This window comes from Microtus oregoni, unplaced genomic scaffold (assembly GCF_018167655.1).
Source record: "Microtus oregoni isolate MIOR12 unplaced genomic scaffold, Mior012 000027F_ref0000203, whole genome shotgun sequence".
NCBI lineage: Eukaryota > Metazoa > Chordata > Mammalia > Rodentia > Cricetidae > Microtus > Microtus oregoni.
This window is the reverse complement of record NW_024543086.1, coordinates 21535755-21552943: the sequence shown is the minus strand read 5'-3', so window position 1 is coordinate 21552943 and position 17189 is coordinate 21535755. Positions and strand designations below refer to the sequence as shown.

Here is a 17189-nt window from a genome sequence, read left to right as displayed (position 1 = left end):
TTCCCAAGGTGCTAAGTAGATGGCCTCATGGACTGTTTCCTTCCCAGGCTGGCTACCTCCCTCCTTGCTCTTAATAGCATCATCATTGCCAGGTCACAGATGAGGGAACCTAGGTGTGGAGAGATGACACAGCCTGCCCAGGGTCACTCAGTAAGTGCCAGAGCAGAGACCAAGTCCAGCACCCCAAGTCTTGTTCACTTGGCCCCTGCATCTCCATGATCATTTCACTGGCCAGGAAACAACTGAGGTCCACCAGGCAGCAGTCTGGGCTCTTCTCAGCTCCTGGCTGCAGTCACAGACTCCATGAGGAAGCAAGAGGTGAGGACAGATGGAGAGACATGTCGGGCCTACAATGCTGTCTCCCCAGCTGAGCAGGTGAAGGCCCTTGTGGATCTGCTGGCTAGGAATGGTGGTCAGCTACTACAGGCCCCTAGCAAAATGCCAGACTCCCCGCTAGGATCCCAAAGCAATGGTAAGTCTGCCATGGGGGTGGGGGAGAGGGGGTACCTGAACCCTCTCGCCTTGCCCTGCGATCTTACCTGCTTTTCCCTGCGCCCTGCAGACTCAAGGATACGGAGGCACTGTGAGGCCCTGCTGAGCAGGGTGGGGAATGACCCAGAGCTGGGCAGCCTCTCACACCATCTGGCCAGCCTCCTGCTGGTTGAGGGCCTGACAGACCTGCAGCTGAGGGAGCACGACTTCACACAGGTGGAGGCCACGCGTGGGGTCTGGCACTCGTCCAGGGCCATCACCCTGGATAGGCTCTTCCTGCCTCTGTCCCGGGTGTCCATCCCACCTCGCATCTCTGTCACCGTCGGCGTGGCTGGCATCGGCAAGACTACGCTAGTGAGGCATTTTGTTCGTTGCTGGGCTAGGGGACAGGTGGGCAAGAACTTCTCACTGGTTCTACCCTTGACCTTTCGGGACCTGAACACCTATGAAAAGCTGTCTGCCGACAAACTCATCCACTCCATCTTCCCAAATGCTGGGGAAGGTAACCTGGAGGTAACGGCCCCAGACAGAGTCCTCCTGGTCCTGGATGGCTTGGATGAGTGCAAGACGCCGCTGGAATTCTCCAACACCATGGCCTGCACAGACCCAAAGAAGGAGATCCAAGTGGACCACCTGATCACTAACATCATCCGAGGCAACCTCTTTCCAGAAATTTCTGTCTGGATCACCTCCCGTCCCAGTGCTGCTGGTCAGGTCCCCGGGGGCCTAGTGGACCGGATGACTGAGATCCGGGGCCTTACTGAGGAAGAGATCAAAGCATGTCTGGAGCAGATATTTCCTGAGGACCAGAACCTCTTAGGCCAGGTGCTGACTCAGATGAAGGCCAACAAGGCTCTGTATCTGATGTGCACCGTGCCAGCCTTTTGTAGGCTCGTGGGGCTGGCACTGGGTCACCTGTACCACAGCAACCTAGCTGTCCAAGACACAGAGTTGCTCCTGCCCCAGACCCTGTGTGAGCTCTACTCTTGGTACTTTAGGATGGCCTTTGGTGGGGAGGGGCAGGACAAGGGAAAGGTAAGTCCTAGGATTGAGCAGATGGCCCAGGGAGCCCGCAAAATGGTGGGGACACTGGGCCGTCTGGCCTTTCATGGGCTGGTCAAGAAGAAATACGTGTTTTATGAGCAAGACATGAAGGCGTTTGGCGTGGACCTCACTTTGCTGCAGAGTGCTCTGTGCAGCTGTCTCCTACAACGGGAAGAGACTCTGGCCTCCTCGGCAGCCTATTGCTTTACCCACCTGTCTCTGCAAGAATTTGTGGCAGCTACGTATTACTACAGCGCATCCAAGAGAGCCATCTTTGACCTCTTCACCGAGAGTGGCATGTCTTGGCCCAGGCTGGGTTTCCTCACGCACTTCAGGTGTGCGGCCCAGAGGGCTACACAAGCTCAGGACGGGAGACTGGATGTGTTTCTGCGCTTCCTCTCTGGCCTCCTGTCTCCAAGGGTTAATACGCTGCTGGCTGGCTCCCTGCTGGTCCAAGGTGAGCATCAGAACTACCGGGCCCAGGCAGCTGAGGTCCTACAAGGTTTGCTACGCCCTGACACCGCAGTTTATGCACGGGGCATCAATGTCTTATACTGCCTGCATGAGATGCAGCATACAGAGCTGGCCCGCAGTGTGGAGGAGGCCATGCAGAGCGGGACCTTGGCTGGCCTGACCAGCCCCTCGCATCGCACTGCTCTGGCCTACCTCCTGCAGCTGTCTGATATCTGCTCCCGGGAAGCCAACTTATCCCTGTGCCTCAGCCAGAGTGTCCTTCAAAGCCTGCTGCCCCAGCTGCTCTATTGCCAGAGCCTCAGGCGAGTATGGGGTTCATGTTGGGAGTAAGGGCAAAGGAGAAAGACTCAAAATGGTTCCTTGTTTCATCACGTTCCCTAGCTGGGTGTGGGGCCATCATGGCGACTGATTTAGTTCTGGAAGTCAGAAGTCAGAGGTCAAGGGCATGGGCAGTACTCACTCTGAAACCTTAGTAGCAGGGCTGTTCCTGTCTCTGGAGCTCCCGAGGGCCAGCAGTCTTTGATGCTCCCTGGTCTCCCCTGTCACATGACCATCTGCCCCTGAGCCTGTCTTCACGTGGCACTCACTTTTCCTACAAGGACATCATCATATTGGGTTATAGGCCCACCTGTGTCAGTGTGGCATCCTCCTATGTGCAATAAGCTCACATCCCTATAAGGCTACATTCTCGAGAGAGCAAGATTTGAATTTCAACACAGAAACACGGTACAACTCATGAGGCCCTCTGAGAACCAGGCATTGCAACTCATACCGTGATCCCAGGAATCAGGAGGCTGAAGAAGGAAGATTGCTGAGTTCCAGGACAACCTGGGCTATATAGCAAGATTTTTTTTAAGAATGATTTTTTATTTTTATTTTTTTAAAAAAGAAAACAAACTATCTTTTTTCATCATACATATCAATCCAAGTTCCCACTCCCTCCTCTCCTCCCATTCCCTCCACATTCCCTCCACTCCATCCCCACACCCACTCCTCAGAGAGGGTAAGACACATTGCTTTGGGGAAGGTCCAAGGCCCTCCCTACTATATCTAGGCTGAGCAAGGTATCCATCCAAAGAGAATAGGTTCCCAAAAAGCCAGTGCAAGCAGTAGGGATAAATCCTGGTGCCACTGCCAGTGGCCCCTCAGTCTGTCCCAGCCCATAACAAAATTATATATATATATGTATATATATATTTTATACATATATATACACACACATATGTATACAAATGTACAACAATGACTGGCTTTGTGTGTGTGTGTGTGTATATATATATATATATATATATACACACACACAAACACACACACACATATATACAGCTGCAGGAGGTAGGCCAGAGCAGTGTGATGCAAGGGGCTGTATACACACACACACACACACACACACACACACACACACACACACAAAGCCAGTCAGTGTTGACAGAAGCTACACCCTCAGCCATACTCTGAACTTAGCAAGCAAAGAGGAAAAGATGCCGGACATGGGTCAATCAGGACCTGAGAGCGGTTTGGGCATCAGAAGGAAAGAGAGCCACAGTGTTCCACACAGTGGTGTCAGAGCTGTTGTGACAACACTCTGTAAGATACCACGGAGGAGGGACAGTGTAGCTCACAGGAACCGCTTCAGCTGCTCCCACAGGGAAGTCTGGAGTTCCGCACTGAAACAGTGGACCACAGTGGGGATGGGAGCCCCGCCTTGCTCATTGTCATGGTTTCTCCCGGACAGGCTGGACAACAACCAGTTCCAGGACCCTGTGATGGAGCTGTTGGGCAGTGTGCTGAGTGGGAAGGACTGTCGCATTCAAAACATCAGGTAACACAGATCCCAGTGTACCCACCTGTCGCATGGGATGCGGTCTCTTCCCTCTCTACCCAGCTAACCAGGGCACCCCAAGAACATGTATCTTTTCAGTGCTCAGGTTGCTGTCTGCTCTTTTCTCCCCCTTCCAGAAGGTGTCTACGGCTCAGGCACCTGGTCTGTAAGCCAAGGGAAACGATGGCCAAGGTGCACACTCTGTCCTGGACTTGGGGGTGTCCCCAGTGCCTGCTCACCTGCAGACCTGGCTCAGCCAACACCTTCTCACTCTGATAATATTCTGAGCACAGGACTACATCTTAAACTAGAATATTTAAAAGTTTAATTTAAAATTTAACTTTCAATTTAAATATAATTTAATGTGAAAATTTAAAATTGTTTTTTATTGCTATGTATGGATGCTTTGCCTGCATGTACAGATGTGCCCGTGGCCTGCTCTTTGTGTCCTCAGATGTCAGAAGGCAGCGTCAGATCCCCTGGACTGGGAGTTAGGGACAGTTGTGAGCCACTATGTGGGTGCTGGGAATGAACCCAGGTCCTCTGTCAGAACAAGTGCTCTTGACAGCTGAGCCTTCTCTCCAGCCTCAATTTTTGTTTTGGTTTTTGGATACGGGGTCTTGTGTAGTCACATTTGCTCAGACTCACTACATGGGTAAGGTGATCCTGAGCGCTGAGCCTCCCGAGAGCTGGGATTGCAGCAGTGTGCCCCATACCCAGTTTATGCCATGCCGGAGATGGCCCCCAGGGCATCACGGATGCGAGGCAAACACTTTACCTACTTGAGCCGCATTGTCAGCTCCAATCTAAGAAGTTTAAGTTTACAAGTTTGTCTCTGGCTGGGTGTAATGTCCATGCCTACAATCCCAGCACTCTAGAGGCGGATGCAGGAGGAGAGCCTGGCCTACACATGGTGAGATCCCAGCTCAGATAAAATGCGGTGGCACCAAGTACGCTGTGATTAGAGAAGAGCCTGCGTGCTGACGTCACAGCTTCCGAAAGCTCTACACTTGAGGGAGGCGGCTTGTGGTGTGCGGGCTCCAGGAAGGCTGGCAGAGCTATGGGGTCATTCTGGAGAATGGGGGTAGGGATGAGGTGTAGGGGGGCTCTGCCTGGCTGGGGAAGGATGAACCCCTTTGAAAGGAGATGATCTTGCAGCTTCTCATTGCCAGTTCTTTGTCGTGCACAGGCTGCTCTAGCCTTTCTAGCACATGGCAAAAGAATCAATTTAATTTTGCTGCAAATGGGGCTCAAAAATGATTCTGAAGAAAGCCAAACACCTCTCCTACAAGCTTTTCCTCTCTGGCCCTCACAGACACTTGTTTACAGTGTCCAAGTCATTCTGCTGAAAAACACACAAGGTTGCTTGTGAGATATTATTTATATGACATTGTATAAATTCTGTGGTGACAAAAGTGGGCTGCTCTTCTAACATTTTGAGGTGGAGGGCAGGGAAACAAGGTTTTCTGTAGTTCAGACTCAAGATGCCAACCTTCCGAGTTCTATAATAACAGGCGTCTACCACTGCACCTGGCTAGTATTCAAATTTATTTATCTCTGTGTGTTTGTTTGTTTATGGGCAGAATATCACTATGCAGTCCCAGTTGGCCTAGAACTAATGTGTAAGCCAGGCTAGCCTCTGACACTCAGAGATCTACTTGCCTCTGTTTCCCAAGTTTTGGGATTAAAGGCGTGCATCACTACACCTGGCTCAAGTTTTTAAGCAACAGAACGCATCTGAAAAGCAGTGTGTCAACCAGAACCCCAGGGAATAAAATGGACAAAGGGGGAACCGTTAGTATTAGAAGAGCTTGCTCCCCTTGGTGCCCTTCCTCTTCCTGTCAGCCCGGGTACCAGGATCCCACAGAGCTCTTGGAATACTCTTGATCCTGACGTCACAGGGATTCTAATACACAGCTCTATCCTAGGGGGGTGATGCTTGCAAAACTAAAGAAGCCTCAAGCACCCCACTTCTGACAGCGACACAGGCAGGAACACTGAGTGGATCCGCCAGCTGCGGAAACCACCTTCCCAGGCACATAAAGATGAGCCTTTGTAAACTTAGTTAATTTTGTGGTAATTCTACCATTTGCTGTTTTGTACTAGAGAAAGGCTAGGATCAATGGTATGCTCAAACTAGTTCGGGCTAGTTTAGGAGTGCTGTGGGTTTTCAGGAATTTCACAAGTAGCGAGTACTTAAAACTGTGGTTTGGGGCATTTGCACCAAGAAACCAGCAACAATGTTTCGCTTCCCCTTGAGAGTCACATTATAGACGGGGTCTATATGAAAGAATGCAGTATAGAAATTACTGCATTTATTGTATTTGTGCTAGTGTGTATGTGTGTGTGCATGCGTGTAGATGCACACACCACAGCACGTATGCGGAGGTCAGAGGACCACTTGTTTAAGTCAGTTCTCCCGTTCTAACGTTTGGGTTCTGGGGATCAAGTTGGGGTTGTCAGGCTTAGCCACAGGTACTTTCCCCCTCTGAACCACCTTGCCGGTCCCACGTGAAAGACTTCTACAACCAACGCATTGCTCCACATTTGTCAAGCAGCTGTTGTGTGGCATGCTGGGAAAATTTCCTTGGAGCCCTTCATCAGGGCGAAGGTCATCAGGCCCACTCTGACTCCACGTTCCGGTTCAGGGGTCTTCCTATCCCTGCCTTCTGCTCCCTGGTCACTGTATAGTTTCATGGGTGATGTTGGGAAAACAAAGACTAACCATGAGCCCAATATCACAGAAGAGGCAACGAGAGGCACAGACTTGCGATAACCACTTTCCCTTGTCTTGGCAGCCTGACTGAGAACCAGATTGGTAACAAAGGGGCCAAAGCTCTGGCCAGATCCCTCCTCGTCAACAGAAGTCTCACCACACTAGAGTAAGTCGGACACCCCAGGCCCCTGGATAAAGAGAATTTTAACCATCTCCTTGTCTGTGAAATGTCTTGAGCAAGAGTAAGTCAGACACCACAGGCCCCTGGATAAAGAGAATTTTAACTATCTCCCTGTCTGTGAAATGTCTTGAGCGTTCCCTGACCTTACTCCAGCTCCCAGAGCCCCATCTACAGCATGTTGAGCTCTGAGCTCCTGCAGACTACACGTCCTTCTGACTGGTGGGAAGGACAGCTGGGCAGGCAATATCACCACTACTTTTAGCCCTTAAACTTCATTTCAGAAAACACTTGATTTTTGACCCTGACCTAGATTCATTGTTGTCATTTCCACAGTTAGCTCACTAGACCACATCCTGTTCCCTTGCCCTCACCAAGGCGGGCTGCTTTGGGGAACTCCTTTATTCATAATATGTACATACATACATACATACACATACATACACACACATACACACATACATACACATACACACACATACACACACATACATACACACACATACACACACATACACACATACATACACATATACACACATACATACACGTACATACATACACATACATATATACACTCGTATATTCACACACATACATACACACATAATTTCTGCCATATATCAAACATGAAATCCCTAACCCCAGTTCCTTCCCTTTAAGAATTGTAGACTTAAAATGTCAGTGCTATTTTGATTTTTCTTCCCACACCGGTCATCTTTTTTTTCCTCTTGCTTCTACCAGCCTCCGGAGCAATACCATTGGACCCCAGGGAGCTAAGGCCCTGGCAGATGCTCTGAAGATCAACCGAACTCTAACCTCTCTAAGGTATGTGGCTCTACTCCTGACCTCAAGAGAGGGCCCAGAAAATTAAACCTTGGCTACAGGAGAGACTGTGGAGTGGGAGAGGATTTAAAATGGGGGCTTTGGGATGCCAGCAAGCTTCAGGTTCCAGATGGCCCTAACTCTGTGTGCTTCCGTAAGCCCCAAGATTTCTCAGGGCAATAAGCAGCCTGCCTTCCAGAAGATGACAGTGCTTGGGTATGGCTTACTGTGTCCCTTTTAGGAGCCTGTGGCTGTGTCCATCTAGTTGAGGGTATACTATCGTTCTTTTCTGATTTTCTAATTTTATTATTCAAATGAAATTTTCGTTGTTACTGTTTTGAAATAGGGTCTAGCTATGTAAGTCTCGATGAGTTCAAGGCCAGCCTGGCCTACAAAGTGAGCTCCAGGCCAGGGTGGCCTGGAACTCACAAAGATCCACCTGTCTCTGCCTCCTAAGTGCTGGGGTTAAAGATATGCACCACTACTGCCTAGCACCAGATGAAATTTAATGCTATGAAATTTATCATTTTGAAGTGTATAGTTCTTTGGCATTTATTTTATTTTTGAGATGGGGTTTCTCTGTGTATCCATGGCTGTCTTGGAACTTGCTCTGTAGACCAGGCTGGCTTGAACTCAGAGATCCACCTGCCTCTGCCTTCTGAGTGCTGGGATTAAAGGTATGTGCCATCACAGCCTGGTGTCATTGGCATTTCGTACACTCACATGTTGTGCAGCCACCGCCTCTGTCAAAATATTTTCAAAATATTTTTGACTGTTAATATTTACTTATTCCTTTTCTATGGACATTTCATATACATGTAACTATACAATAAGAACTTTGGGCTCTGCGGCAGTGGTGCACACCTTTAATCCCAGCACTCAGTAGGCAGAGGCAGGCGGATCTCTGTGAGTTCGAGGCCAGCCTGGTCTACAAGAGCTAGTTCCAGGACAGGGTACAAAGCTACAGAGAAACCCTGTCTTGAAAAACCACACACACACACACACACACACACACGTCTGTCATCTCTACTAGCATGTTTTCAGGTTCATCCACTCTGTAGCATATTGTTTTCTTGCACTTCGTAGCTGACTCATGTTCCACTGTATGGGTGGAGAAGTCTGCTTACACAGCCAGGCACAGACTGTCCATGCATTCATGCATTCAGTGTGCTTCTGCCTTTTAGCTACATGCTGCTAGCAACATTTGTGTAGAAGTATTCAAGTACCTGTCTTTAATTACTTGGGGAATACACCTAGGAATGGAATTGAATTTTAATTGATGTAGACACCTTGTTCCTAGTTGACAGGCGGCTACTTAGAAACTCAATACTGGAGGGCTAAGTCTTTCCTGGGTGATGAACCATAATTGTTTGCAAATCATTTCATGGAAGTCAGCTGCTTTCTGTCTTGGACCTCTGAGGCAGGTATCCCCACTGCAGAGAGAGGCCGGGCCACTGGTGACACACCTCTTCTTACCTCTGTAGCCTCCAGAGCAACGTGATCAAGGATGATGGTGTCATGTGCATGGCGGAGGCCCTCTTCTCCAACCAGACCATCTCCATACTACAGTGAGTGACAAAGTCTTGCTTCTCCTCTCTCCTCCTGAGCCTCTGCCCTGCCCCTGAGAGAGAGAAAGGAGGCAGTCCTAAGGCTGACTGCTCCACCTGTTTCTTCAGAGAAAATAAAAACTCTTGCCAGCCCAGGAAATCATGCCCACAGCCACAGGAAAAGGACACTACTCTCCTCTCTGAGCACTGCCTGTAAACGGCCAGCGAGGCTGCAAAGACAGAGGTCCTGCCCTTCGTTCCATGCATGTCCCCAAGGTTAATGAGGATTTGTTGTCAAGCGTGAGGAGCTGGCAGCTGACCCTGAGCTTGCCAGACAGGGAGAGAGGCCACTGTGCCCCTGAACTGCTTTGCCCAGACGAAACTGCTCCTACCTTTATGACGATCTGGTACAGCACAACTTGGAGCTGTGCACCCAGGCTAATTTCCACAGTGACAGGAACAGGAACACTTCCTTGTTTGATATTTGTCTTGGAAATGAAGGCCTCAAGACCCTTAGAAAGACCCCAGGAGGCCTGGTGTGGTGGCAAATGGCTTTAATCCCATTAGGAGGCAGAGGCAGGCAGATCTCTGGGAGTTTGGGGCCAGCCTGAGCTACATAAAGAGACCCTGTCTCAAAACCCAAACCAAACACATTCCTGGGCTGTGAAGCCAGAGGCGGCTGACTGAGCTTGCAAGCAGACAGAGTATGGATTTGCAACCTATAGTTTCCTAAGAAAACACTCTACAAAGAGGGAGATGACTTTCTCCTTTTTTTAAAAAAAGGTGTCTGGACACGTCCAGTATAGGTACATTTTTTATGTTTTATTTCTGTGTGTCTGCACATACACGCATGCATGCTATGGCACAAGTATGGAGGTTAGAAGGCAGCTTGCAGGAGTCATTTTTTTCTTCCCATCATGTGGGGCCTAGGAATTGAATTCTGGTCTCCAGGCTTGGTGGCAAGCACCTTTACCTGCTGAGCCATCCTTAGCCCCCCCGTGTCTTTCCTTTTACACAAGGTGTTTTACACAGGTGAGGTCCTTCCCCATCTGTCCCCTATACCTCTTCCCAGGGACGTTTCTGCAGGTGGGAGGCGGCGTGCTGGTCCAGATATGTACTTTGCTAGCTGCAGACTTGAGTGCGGAAGTCTTGCGTACAGGAGGCTGTTGAGCCCATCAGCCCCCACTCCTGGCTGCCCTTTCCCTTAACTCTTCCAGCTAGATCCTTTGTGAGACCCCTTTCCACTGCCCTGTGAACGGAGATGGCACCCTCTCTGTCCCTGACCTCTCCACCCAAAACTCAGACTGGTGTTGACCTGGGAGTGACTGTGGCTGACTTTGCTGATGGATCCCTCTCGTCTCCCACAGGCTACAGAAGAACCTAATTGGGCCCAAGGGAGCCCAGCAGATGGCAGATGCCCTGAAGCAGAACAAGAGTCTAAAGGAACTCATGTGAGAAAGGCCGAAGGGCCAAACTGGTGTTCTCTGTGCCAAGCAGAAGGCTGGAGCACACTGCGTATTGTGAACAGGGGAGTGGATGACAGGATAGAGGGAGGATGGAGGGATGAGAAGATGCATGTGTGGATGGATGGTCTTTGGATGAACAGGAGATGAGTGGATGGATTGGTGACGAAATGGTTGGAAAGAGGGATATAAAGGAGATTTAGATAAACTGATGTGTGGGCAAATGCAGGTTAGCTGGTTTGGAAGCACGAAACACTGGACAAGGAGAATCGAAACCCAGACTCCCAGAACTCTGTGAGCCCTAAGCAGCATGGGCATGTTTACATTATTGTCTCCCTGCTCTCAGGAGGAAACATCATTGCTTGGCCATCTTCACATAAAGTCCCACAAACACCTTAGATCTTTCCAAAGAGCCAAGGAAGATAAGGGTCACCTTCGGAGACTGCGGCCGGATGAACTGCATTGAATACTCCTGAGACAGAGAGAGTCTCCCCTGAGCTCTGACCCCTAGACCCAGCCCATCACCATTGTCTCTTGCAGGTTTTCCAGCAATACCATTGGAGATGGAGGTGCGATGGCCCTGGCTGAGGCCCTGAAGGTGAACCAGGGCCTGGAGAACCTGGAGTAAGTCTGCCTGAGAATCCCATTTCCGTGAGAGTCAACCCACCCTAGCAACCCCAGCCCCGGCACTGTGCTGTTCCTGCCCCTCCACCCACCTTATGTCCTGTTCCATCTGCCACCCCCACTTCTCAGCACTTTTCAGAATGACAAGGTCCACGTGCCTTGTCATAAGCAAGCCCCCGGGGCTGCAGGAAAGTCTTGGTAGGTTGGGCAGGGGCAGGCTGGATGCCGCTGCCACTTTAGGATGGTTTTTGCTGCATGGCTTTCTCTGGAGCAGGGTAACATTCACGGCCTTGAGGACATACGCAGCTCCCATGTCAGCTTAAGCTTCAGGGCTTATGCTAAACCACACTGGCTTTACCCAGCAGGAGCTAGAAAGTGGAGTGACTGGCGAGGAAAGAGGGATGAGAAGAGCAATCCCCAGGTCCCCAACTCCCTGTTGAGCCCATCGGGTATGGCTCCAGGTCCTGGGATAGCCACATCAACACTGTCTTGTCTTTTATTGCAGTCTACAGAGCAATGCCATCAGTAACACCGGAGTGGCCGTGCTGATGCGAGCCCTCCATGTTAACCAGACACTCTCTAGTCTCAAGTAAGTCCTGCCCCAAATCCCTAGCCCAGATGTTGCTCCTTTGACCAGTGGGGATGCAGAGCCTCTGGGTCTTGGAAAGAAAGGCTGGGACAGAGAAAACTGCTGTAGAAAACACTGTAGTTGGTATGGGCTTGGTTCTAGAACGTATCACCCTGCCCCTTTTCCTGCCTTGTGAGTGTGGCCCCCAGTGGATACGCCCCTCTCTGTAGAGCCCTTCAGGTGCCATTTGCCCATCATAACGCAGATCTTGTCCCTTTCCTCCTGTGCATTCCTGCACTGCTGTGGTCCCGAGTGGGCACGGATTAGAGCCCTAGCTGGCAGCAACAGGTTCCTTCATATTTCAGCCCAGATGGCCCAGGAGGCCCAGGGCCTGTCTGTGGTTTCCTGGGGTTTGGAAAGCCTAGACATCTGAGCTTACTCGGGCAGAAGCCTCACTTGCCTGACTGGATGATGAGAGTCTCATCTCTCCTCAGCCTACGAGAAAACTCCATCAGTCCAGAGGGAGCCAGGGCCCTCGCTCAAGCCCTCCGTATGAACAGCACTCTGAGGCACTTGGAGTACGTAATAATTGGGTCTGGGAGGGTGGAGGTCAAAGGGAGACTGTGCTTCCTCACCTACTTAGACACCGGGGTAATGGGTTAGACCCTCGGCATCCTCACAGTTCACAAGGCTGGACTAGGACTTCATTTGGGAAGGGGCAGCCTGGAGACCTGGTATCACTGGTAACCCTGGCACAAGAACACCTAGAGATGGGTAAGCACATGGCAGAGGACCTGAAAGAGTTGGCACGGGGCCATGCCAATAGGTAGCAAATCTTGTTCATAGTGCTGCATGTCCTGGCTGCACGACCTGTAGCCACTCACTGGGTTTAACATGGGTGTTCTCTAGAATCTTGGCACACCAGAGTTCTCCATAAGCACAAGCCACACAAGCCTAATGCCAGTGCTGACAGTGTGCCCCTTGGGAGGGTGGGGAATGACGGGGACCCCCTAGTGACCAGGATGGTGGGATGGTTCACAGTGGCTTCTACTTGCTCCTGTTCCCTTTTTCGCAGTCTGACGGCCAACCTCCTCCATGACCAAGGTGCCCAGGCCATTGCAGTAGCTGTAGGAGAAAACCACTCCCTCACTCATCTGCAGTAAGTCTACTGTCCCCACCCTTCCCCAACCCCCACTCCCCCAGCTGCAGGGCTACCAAACCAACTGTGGCAAATGGAACCTGGCTTTGGGCCATGCCCAAGGCCTTCCTAGGCTACCTGCCTCCAGCAGGCATGCCCCAGCCTCGGTTTGGATTCCTGAGGTTATCCTCAGATAGACCTAGATTATGTCAAGGCTGTGACTTGGGGTGACCTATGCTTTATGGAGAATATTTGAGCTTGTTCCCATGGCTACCACTGATAAAACACTGGTCCTCTGGGGACTTTAGGAATCCCTATGCCATATCCTGCACAGACTCACCCAGTCACCAGACCCTCCTGGATACCTTAAGGCCTCCACCTCCATTCTTGGGCCATATGGTCACATGTCTGTGTCTTTTAGTCTGCAGTGGAACTTCATCCAGGCTGGTGCAGCCAGGGCCCTGGGACAAGCACTGCAGCTGAACAGGACCCTGACAACTTTAGAGTAAGTGTGGCCTATGGGGATGAGGGGGAGTCTCCAGGCACAGGGCTGGTGTGAGGACCCTCAACAAGTCTCCTCTACCATGAGACCACAGACTTATTTCAGCCCTCACTCACCCGCAGTGTGTGTGTGTGTGTGTGTGTGTGTGTGTGTGTAATAGCTTTACTAATATAATCCACACACCATAAAAACCGGCTGTCAACCATCACAACCACCAATTTTAGACACCCTCCCCCCGCCCCCCGAGATGCTGTGTACTGTACTTTCCAGCCTCACTTCCATCCTTGCAAAACACAACCACTCTGGACATTTTGACATAAGGAAACTTATGTGGTCTTTAGTGATCTATATCGTGTATGTGTACATACATGCCAAGGGCTGATACAAGGGCCCCGACAATCTTTTATTTATTTATTTATTTATTAAAGATTTCTGCCTCCTCCCCGCCACCGCCTCCCATTTCCCTCCCCCTCCCCCGATCAAGTCCCCCTCCCTTGTCCGCCCGAAGAGCAATCAGGGTTCCCTGCCCAGTGGGAAGTCCAAGGACCACCCACCTCCATCCAGGTCTAGTAAGGTGAGCATCCAAACTGTTTAGGCTCCCACAAAACCAGTATGTGCAATAGGATCAAAAACCCGTGCCATTGTTCTTGAGTTCTCAGTAGTCCTCATTGTCCGCTATGTTCAGCAAAACAACCTATTCTTATTTACTTATAGTTTCATTTTTTTGAGATGAGACAGGGTTTCTTTGTGTAGCCCTAGCTGTTCTGGAACTTGCTTTGTAGACCAGGCTAGCCTCGACCTTACAGAGATGCCTATAGGCTATTCTTATGGAGGCATTTTCTCAATTGATGCTCACTAGTCTCAGAGGACTCTGGCTTGTGTCCGCTTGACAAAAACTACCCCATACGGCAGAACTGTGTCTGCTGTTTGGCGTCTTTAACACATGGGACACACTTAGATGTTCACTAGAGTAACGAACACGAATGCTTCCTGACGCACGGCGATGTCCATTTGTCCTAAACTCATCTATTGTCCCAGAACTTGCTCTTCTCCTCCAAATGGAAGTAGGAGAAAACACCCAGAAATCCTAGCCAGCATGAATGGTGCAGAAATGAGGACTTGGGGCCAATCTTCCCACTGGTTTTCAAAGCATACCTTTTGGTCTCAAGCCTTGTTGACAGTAATTCCCATGTCCCCTTTCTTGTCTGCCTTTGGCACTTTGTTCAGATTCACACAGACTCCCAGATTCCACTGGGCATTAATATGAGGCCAATGGCACAATGGTTTTCCAGAAGATGACTGGGCGTGGGTATGCTGAGTGTAAAGGGCCTAAACCCACAGGCCTTGGCCAGAGTGTTGGCCTGAGCCCCTTGGGTACCAATAGGTTCCACTGTGTTCAGCCTACAGGAGAATGCCATAGGGGATGATGGAGCTTCTGCAGTGGCCGGGGCCCTGAAGGTGAACACGACCCTCACTGCTCTCTAGTAAGTCCCCTGGGTGTAGGGAGCTCAGCAGATCACCACCCCCCAGCACCCCATGTCACACAGCCACCTCGGTTTATCCATCTGGGAAGGTTGTTTGGGTTTTCATATTAAAAAGTGACTGGGCACTCAAGCACCCAGGAAGGACTGAAGGTACAAACAGCATTCGCCCCAGGCCTCCTGGAAGACCACCTCTACCCCATCCCGTGTCTAGGTCTTGTTCCTAGGTGTTAGACTATAGCGGGGAGACGCAGTGCGCTTGGAAGAATCATAGGAAAACAATCCTTAGTGCTATTTCTCAACGTTTAGCCCTAGCTAAGGGGTATGGAGTATGGAGGGAAGCCTGGCCCAGGGCAGAGGGCCGGAGCGCAGGGAGCTGATTACCCACATTGACCGCACTCCCTCTTATAGCCTGCAGGTGGCCTCCATTGGCACCCAAGGGGCCCAGGCACTTGGGGAGGCCCTGGGTGTGAACAGAACCTTAGAGATTCTCGAGTGAGTATTCCAGTTTCTGTTGACAGACTTTTGCTGAAAGAAATCAAAATACAGATTCAAAAGGAATAAGCATGAAGACAAACATCTATTCACATAATTGTCATGACTGTTTCCGGTCATATGCTCCATCTCCCCTGTTCCCACTTCGTCTTTCCCTGAAGTCACGATGGCACTATGCTCTGGGTTGGGCCTGCCCCAGATAAACATGACCAAAGGCTCTATTTAATAGGACCCCCCATACACACACCATAGAAACCAGCAGCCACCTCCTGGGTGGCTGGGGCTCAAGCTCTGAGGCTCTCAGCCTACCCATGTCTTCCCTACTACCCAGGATCCCTGTAACCACAGTGTACTGTAGACCTCTGGATGGAGGTTACCTCTCCCATCTCAGCCCAGGTTTTCCTTCTCCGGGGTAGAAAGAAAGAACAGGCTTCCTTCCATAAGTGCTTAGGAAGAAGCCGCTCCCAACTCCTGTGACTGGAGTGTCCAGACAAGCCCACACCCATCTGGAGGGACAGCAGTGTCACCACTCAGCCTATCCCTGCACCTTAGGCTTCTTGCTTGCCCTGACAGCTTACGAGGAAATGACATCGGGGTAGCTGGTGCCAAGGCGTTGGCAAATGCTTTGAAGTTAAACTCCAGTCTCCGGAGACTCAAGTAAGTGATCGTGTGGCCCTCGCGCAACCCAGAGTAGCCAACTTTTGCCAGCACTTCTGGGAGGAAACACCCTTTCCTCTGGTTGCTTCCTCCTGGATATTAAATGACCATACTGTCCTGACCATCACTGTCCACGTCCACTAAGTCAGCTTTGTTCATTCTCCTTTACTGAAAATCCGCATTCATGGCCTTGGGCAGAATACCTGGCTGCAGCTGCTATGGCGCCTGTGGACAATCAGCCCAGAATTATTATTCCATCCATCTCAGGGCAGTGTTGCCTCCTTACGTGTCTACTGTCCTGATGGCTCACTAGGGTGTCTCCATCTCTTCTCTGCCTAGTCTCCAGGAGAACTCACTGGGGATGGATGGGGCCATATACGTTGCTGCTGCGTTGTCTGAGAACCGTGGTCTGCGTCATATTAAGTGAGTACACTCAGTGGCACCCACCTTCCCAGCTACTTCTGCTGAGCCTCGGAACTGCTCCCAGAGCAGGTTCTGCCTTTCTTTAGCCCACTTCTGGAAGCCAGATGATACGAAGACACTCTAGCAACTCCACAGGGAAACTAGGTCTACTAGGGAACATGCCAGAGCGGTGTGTGTAAGAGGGACCCTACACACACCAGAAGGCCAAGGGCTGAATTTATTAGAGCAATGATCCCTGTACTAAAGACAACCTGCAGGTGCTCAATTCTGCCCTAACTCTTCTGCTCTAGTCTCCAGGGAAATCCCATTGGGGAATCTGGTGCCAGGATGATCTCAGAGGCTACCAAGACATGCATGGTGGAAATGTAAGGAAAGCAGGTTCCTGGGGGACCACAGAGATTCAGCTGGAAGCTTCAGATCAGAGTGACCTCAATTTCTGCACAGTTTCCTGGAATCTGAATGCCGCTCAGCCAGTTCTAAAGCTGGTCTCCTGGACAGGGGAAGGAAGGGCGCTTCAGCAAAGGCCACGCGCATCTTTCCTTCCCAGGGTCAGGCAGAGGGAAGATGGACACTGACCGCAGAGGGAAGGGAAGGAGCTGTTGCTAAGGGGCGCTCAGGGATAAAATCTCAAAGCTCCACAAAGCAGGACGCTGGTGCAGACGTATTCATATCCTGGGTCTTCAGAGCCCCAGCTTAAACAACAACAACAAAACCAAATGTGTTTCTGCCCTCGTGTGCTC

General features: G+C 50.6%; 1 protein-coding gene across 1 annotated transcript; it reads left to right on the top strand.

The window, feature by feature from the left end:
• The first annotated feature begins 288 nt into the window (after positions 1–288).
• Nlrc3 (NLR family CARD domain containing 3) lies at positions 289–16959 on the top strand. The gene is made up of 17 exons (XM_041676614.1): positions 289–472; positions 563–2312; positions 3746–3832; positions 6631–6714; positions 7471–7554; positions 9036–9119; positions 10466–10549; positions 11102–11185; positions 11691–11774; positions 12248–12331; positions 12829–12912; positions 13313–13396; positions 14794–14877; positions 15286–15369; positions 15943–16026; positions 16366–16449; positions 16740–16959. The coding sequence occupies exons 1-17, from the start codon at positions 304–306 to the stop codon at positions 16816–16818; spliced, it is 3177 nt and encodes a 1058-aa protein (XP_041532548.1). The 5' UTR covers positions 289–303; the 3' UTR covers positions 16819–16959.
• The last annotated feature ends 230 nt before the right edge of the window (positions 16960–17189 follow it).

Excerpts from the sequence above, each read along its gene's own strand:
- Nlrc3 (XM_041676614.1), top strand. The coding sequence starts at position 304 with ATGAGGAAGCAAGAGGTGAGGACAGATGGAGAGACATGTCGGGCCTAC. Across the intron at positions 10,550-11,101 it reads AAGAGTCTAAAGGAACTCAT|GTTTTCCAGCAATACCATTG; the intron begins GTGAGAAAGGCC and ends TGTCTCTTGCAG. Across the intron at positions 14,878-15,285 it reads ACGACCCTCACTGCTCTCTA|CCTGCAGGTGGCCTCCATTG; the intron begins GTAAGTCCCCTG and ends TCCCTCTTATAG.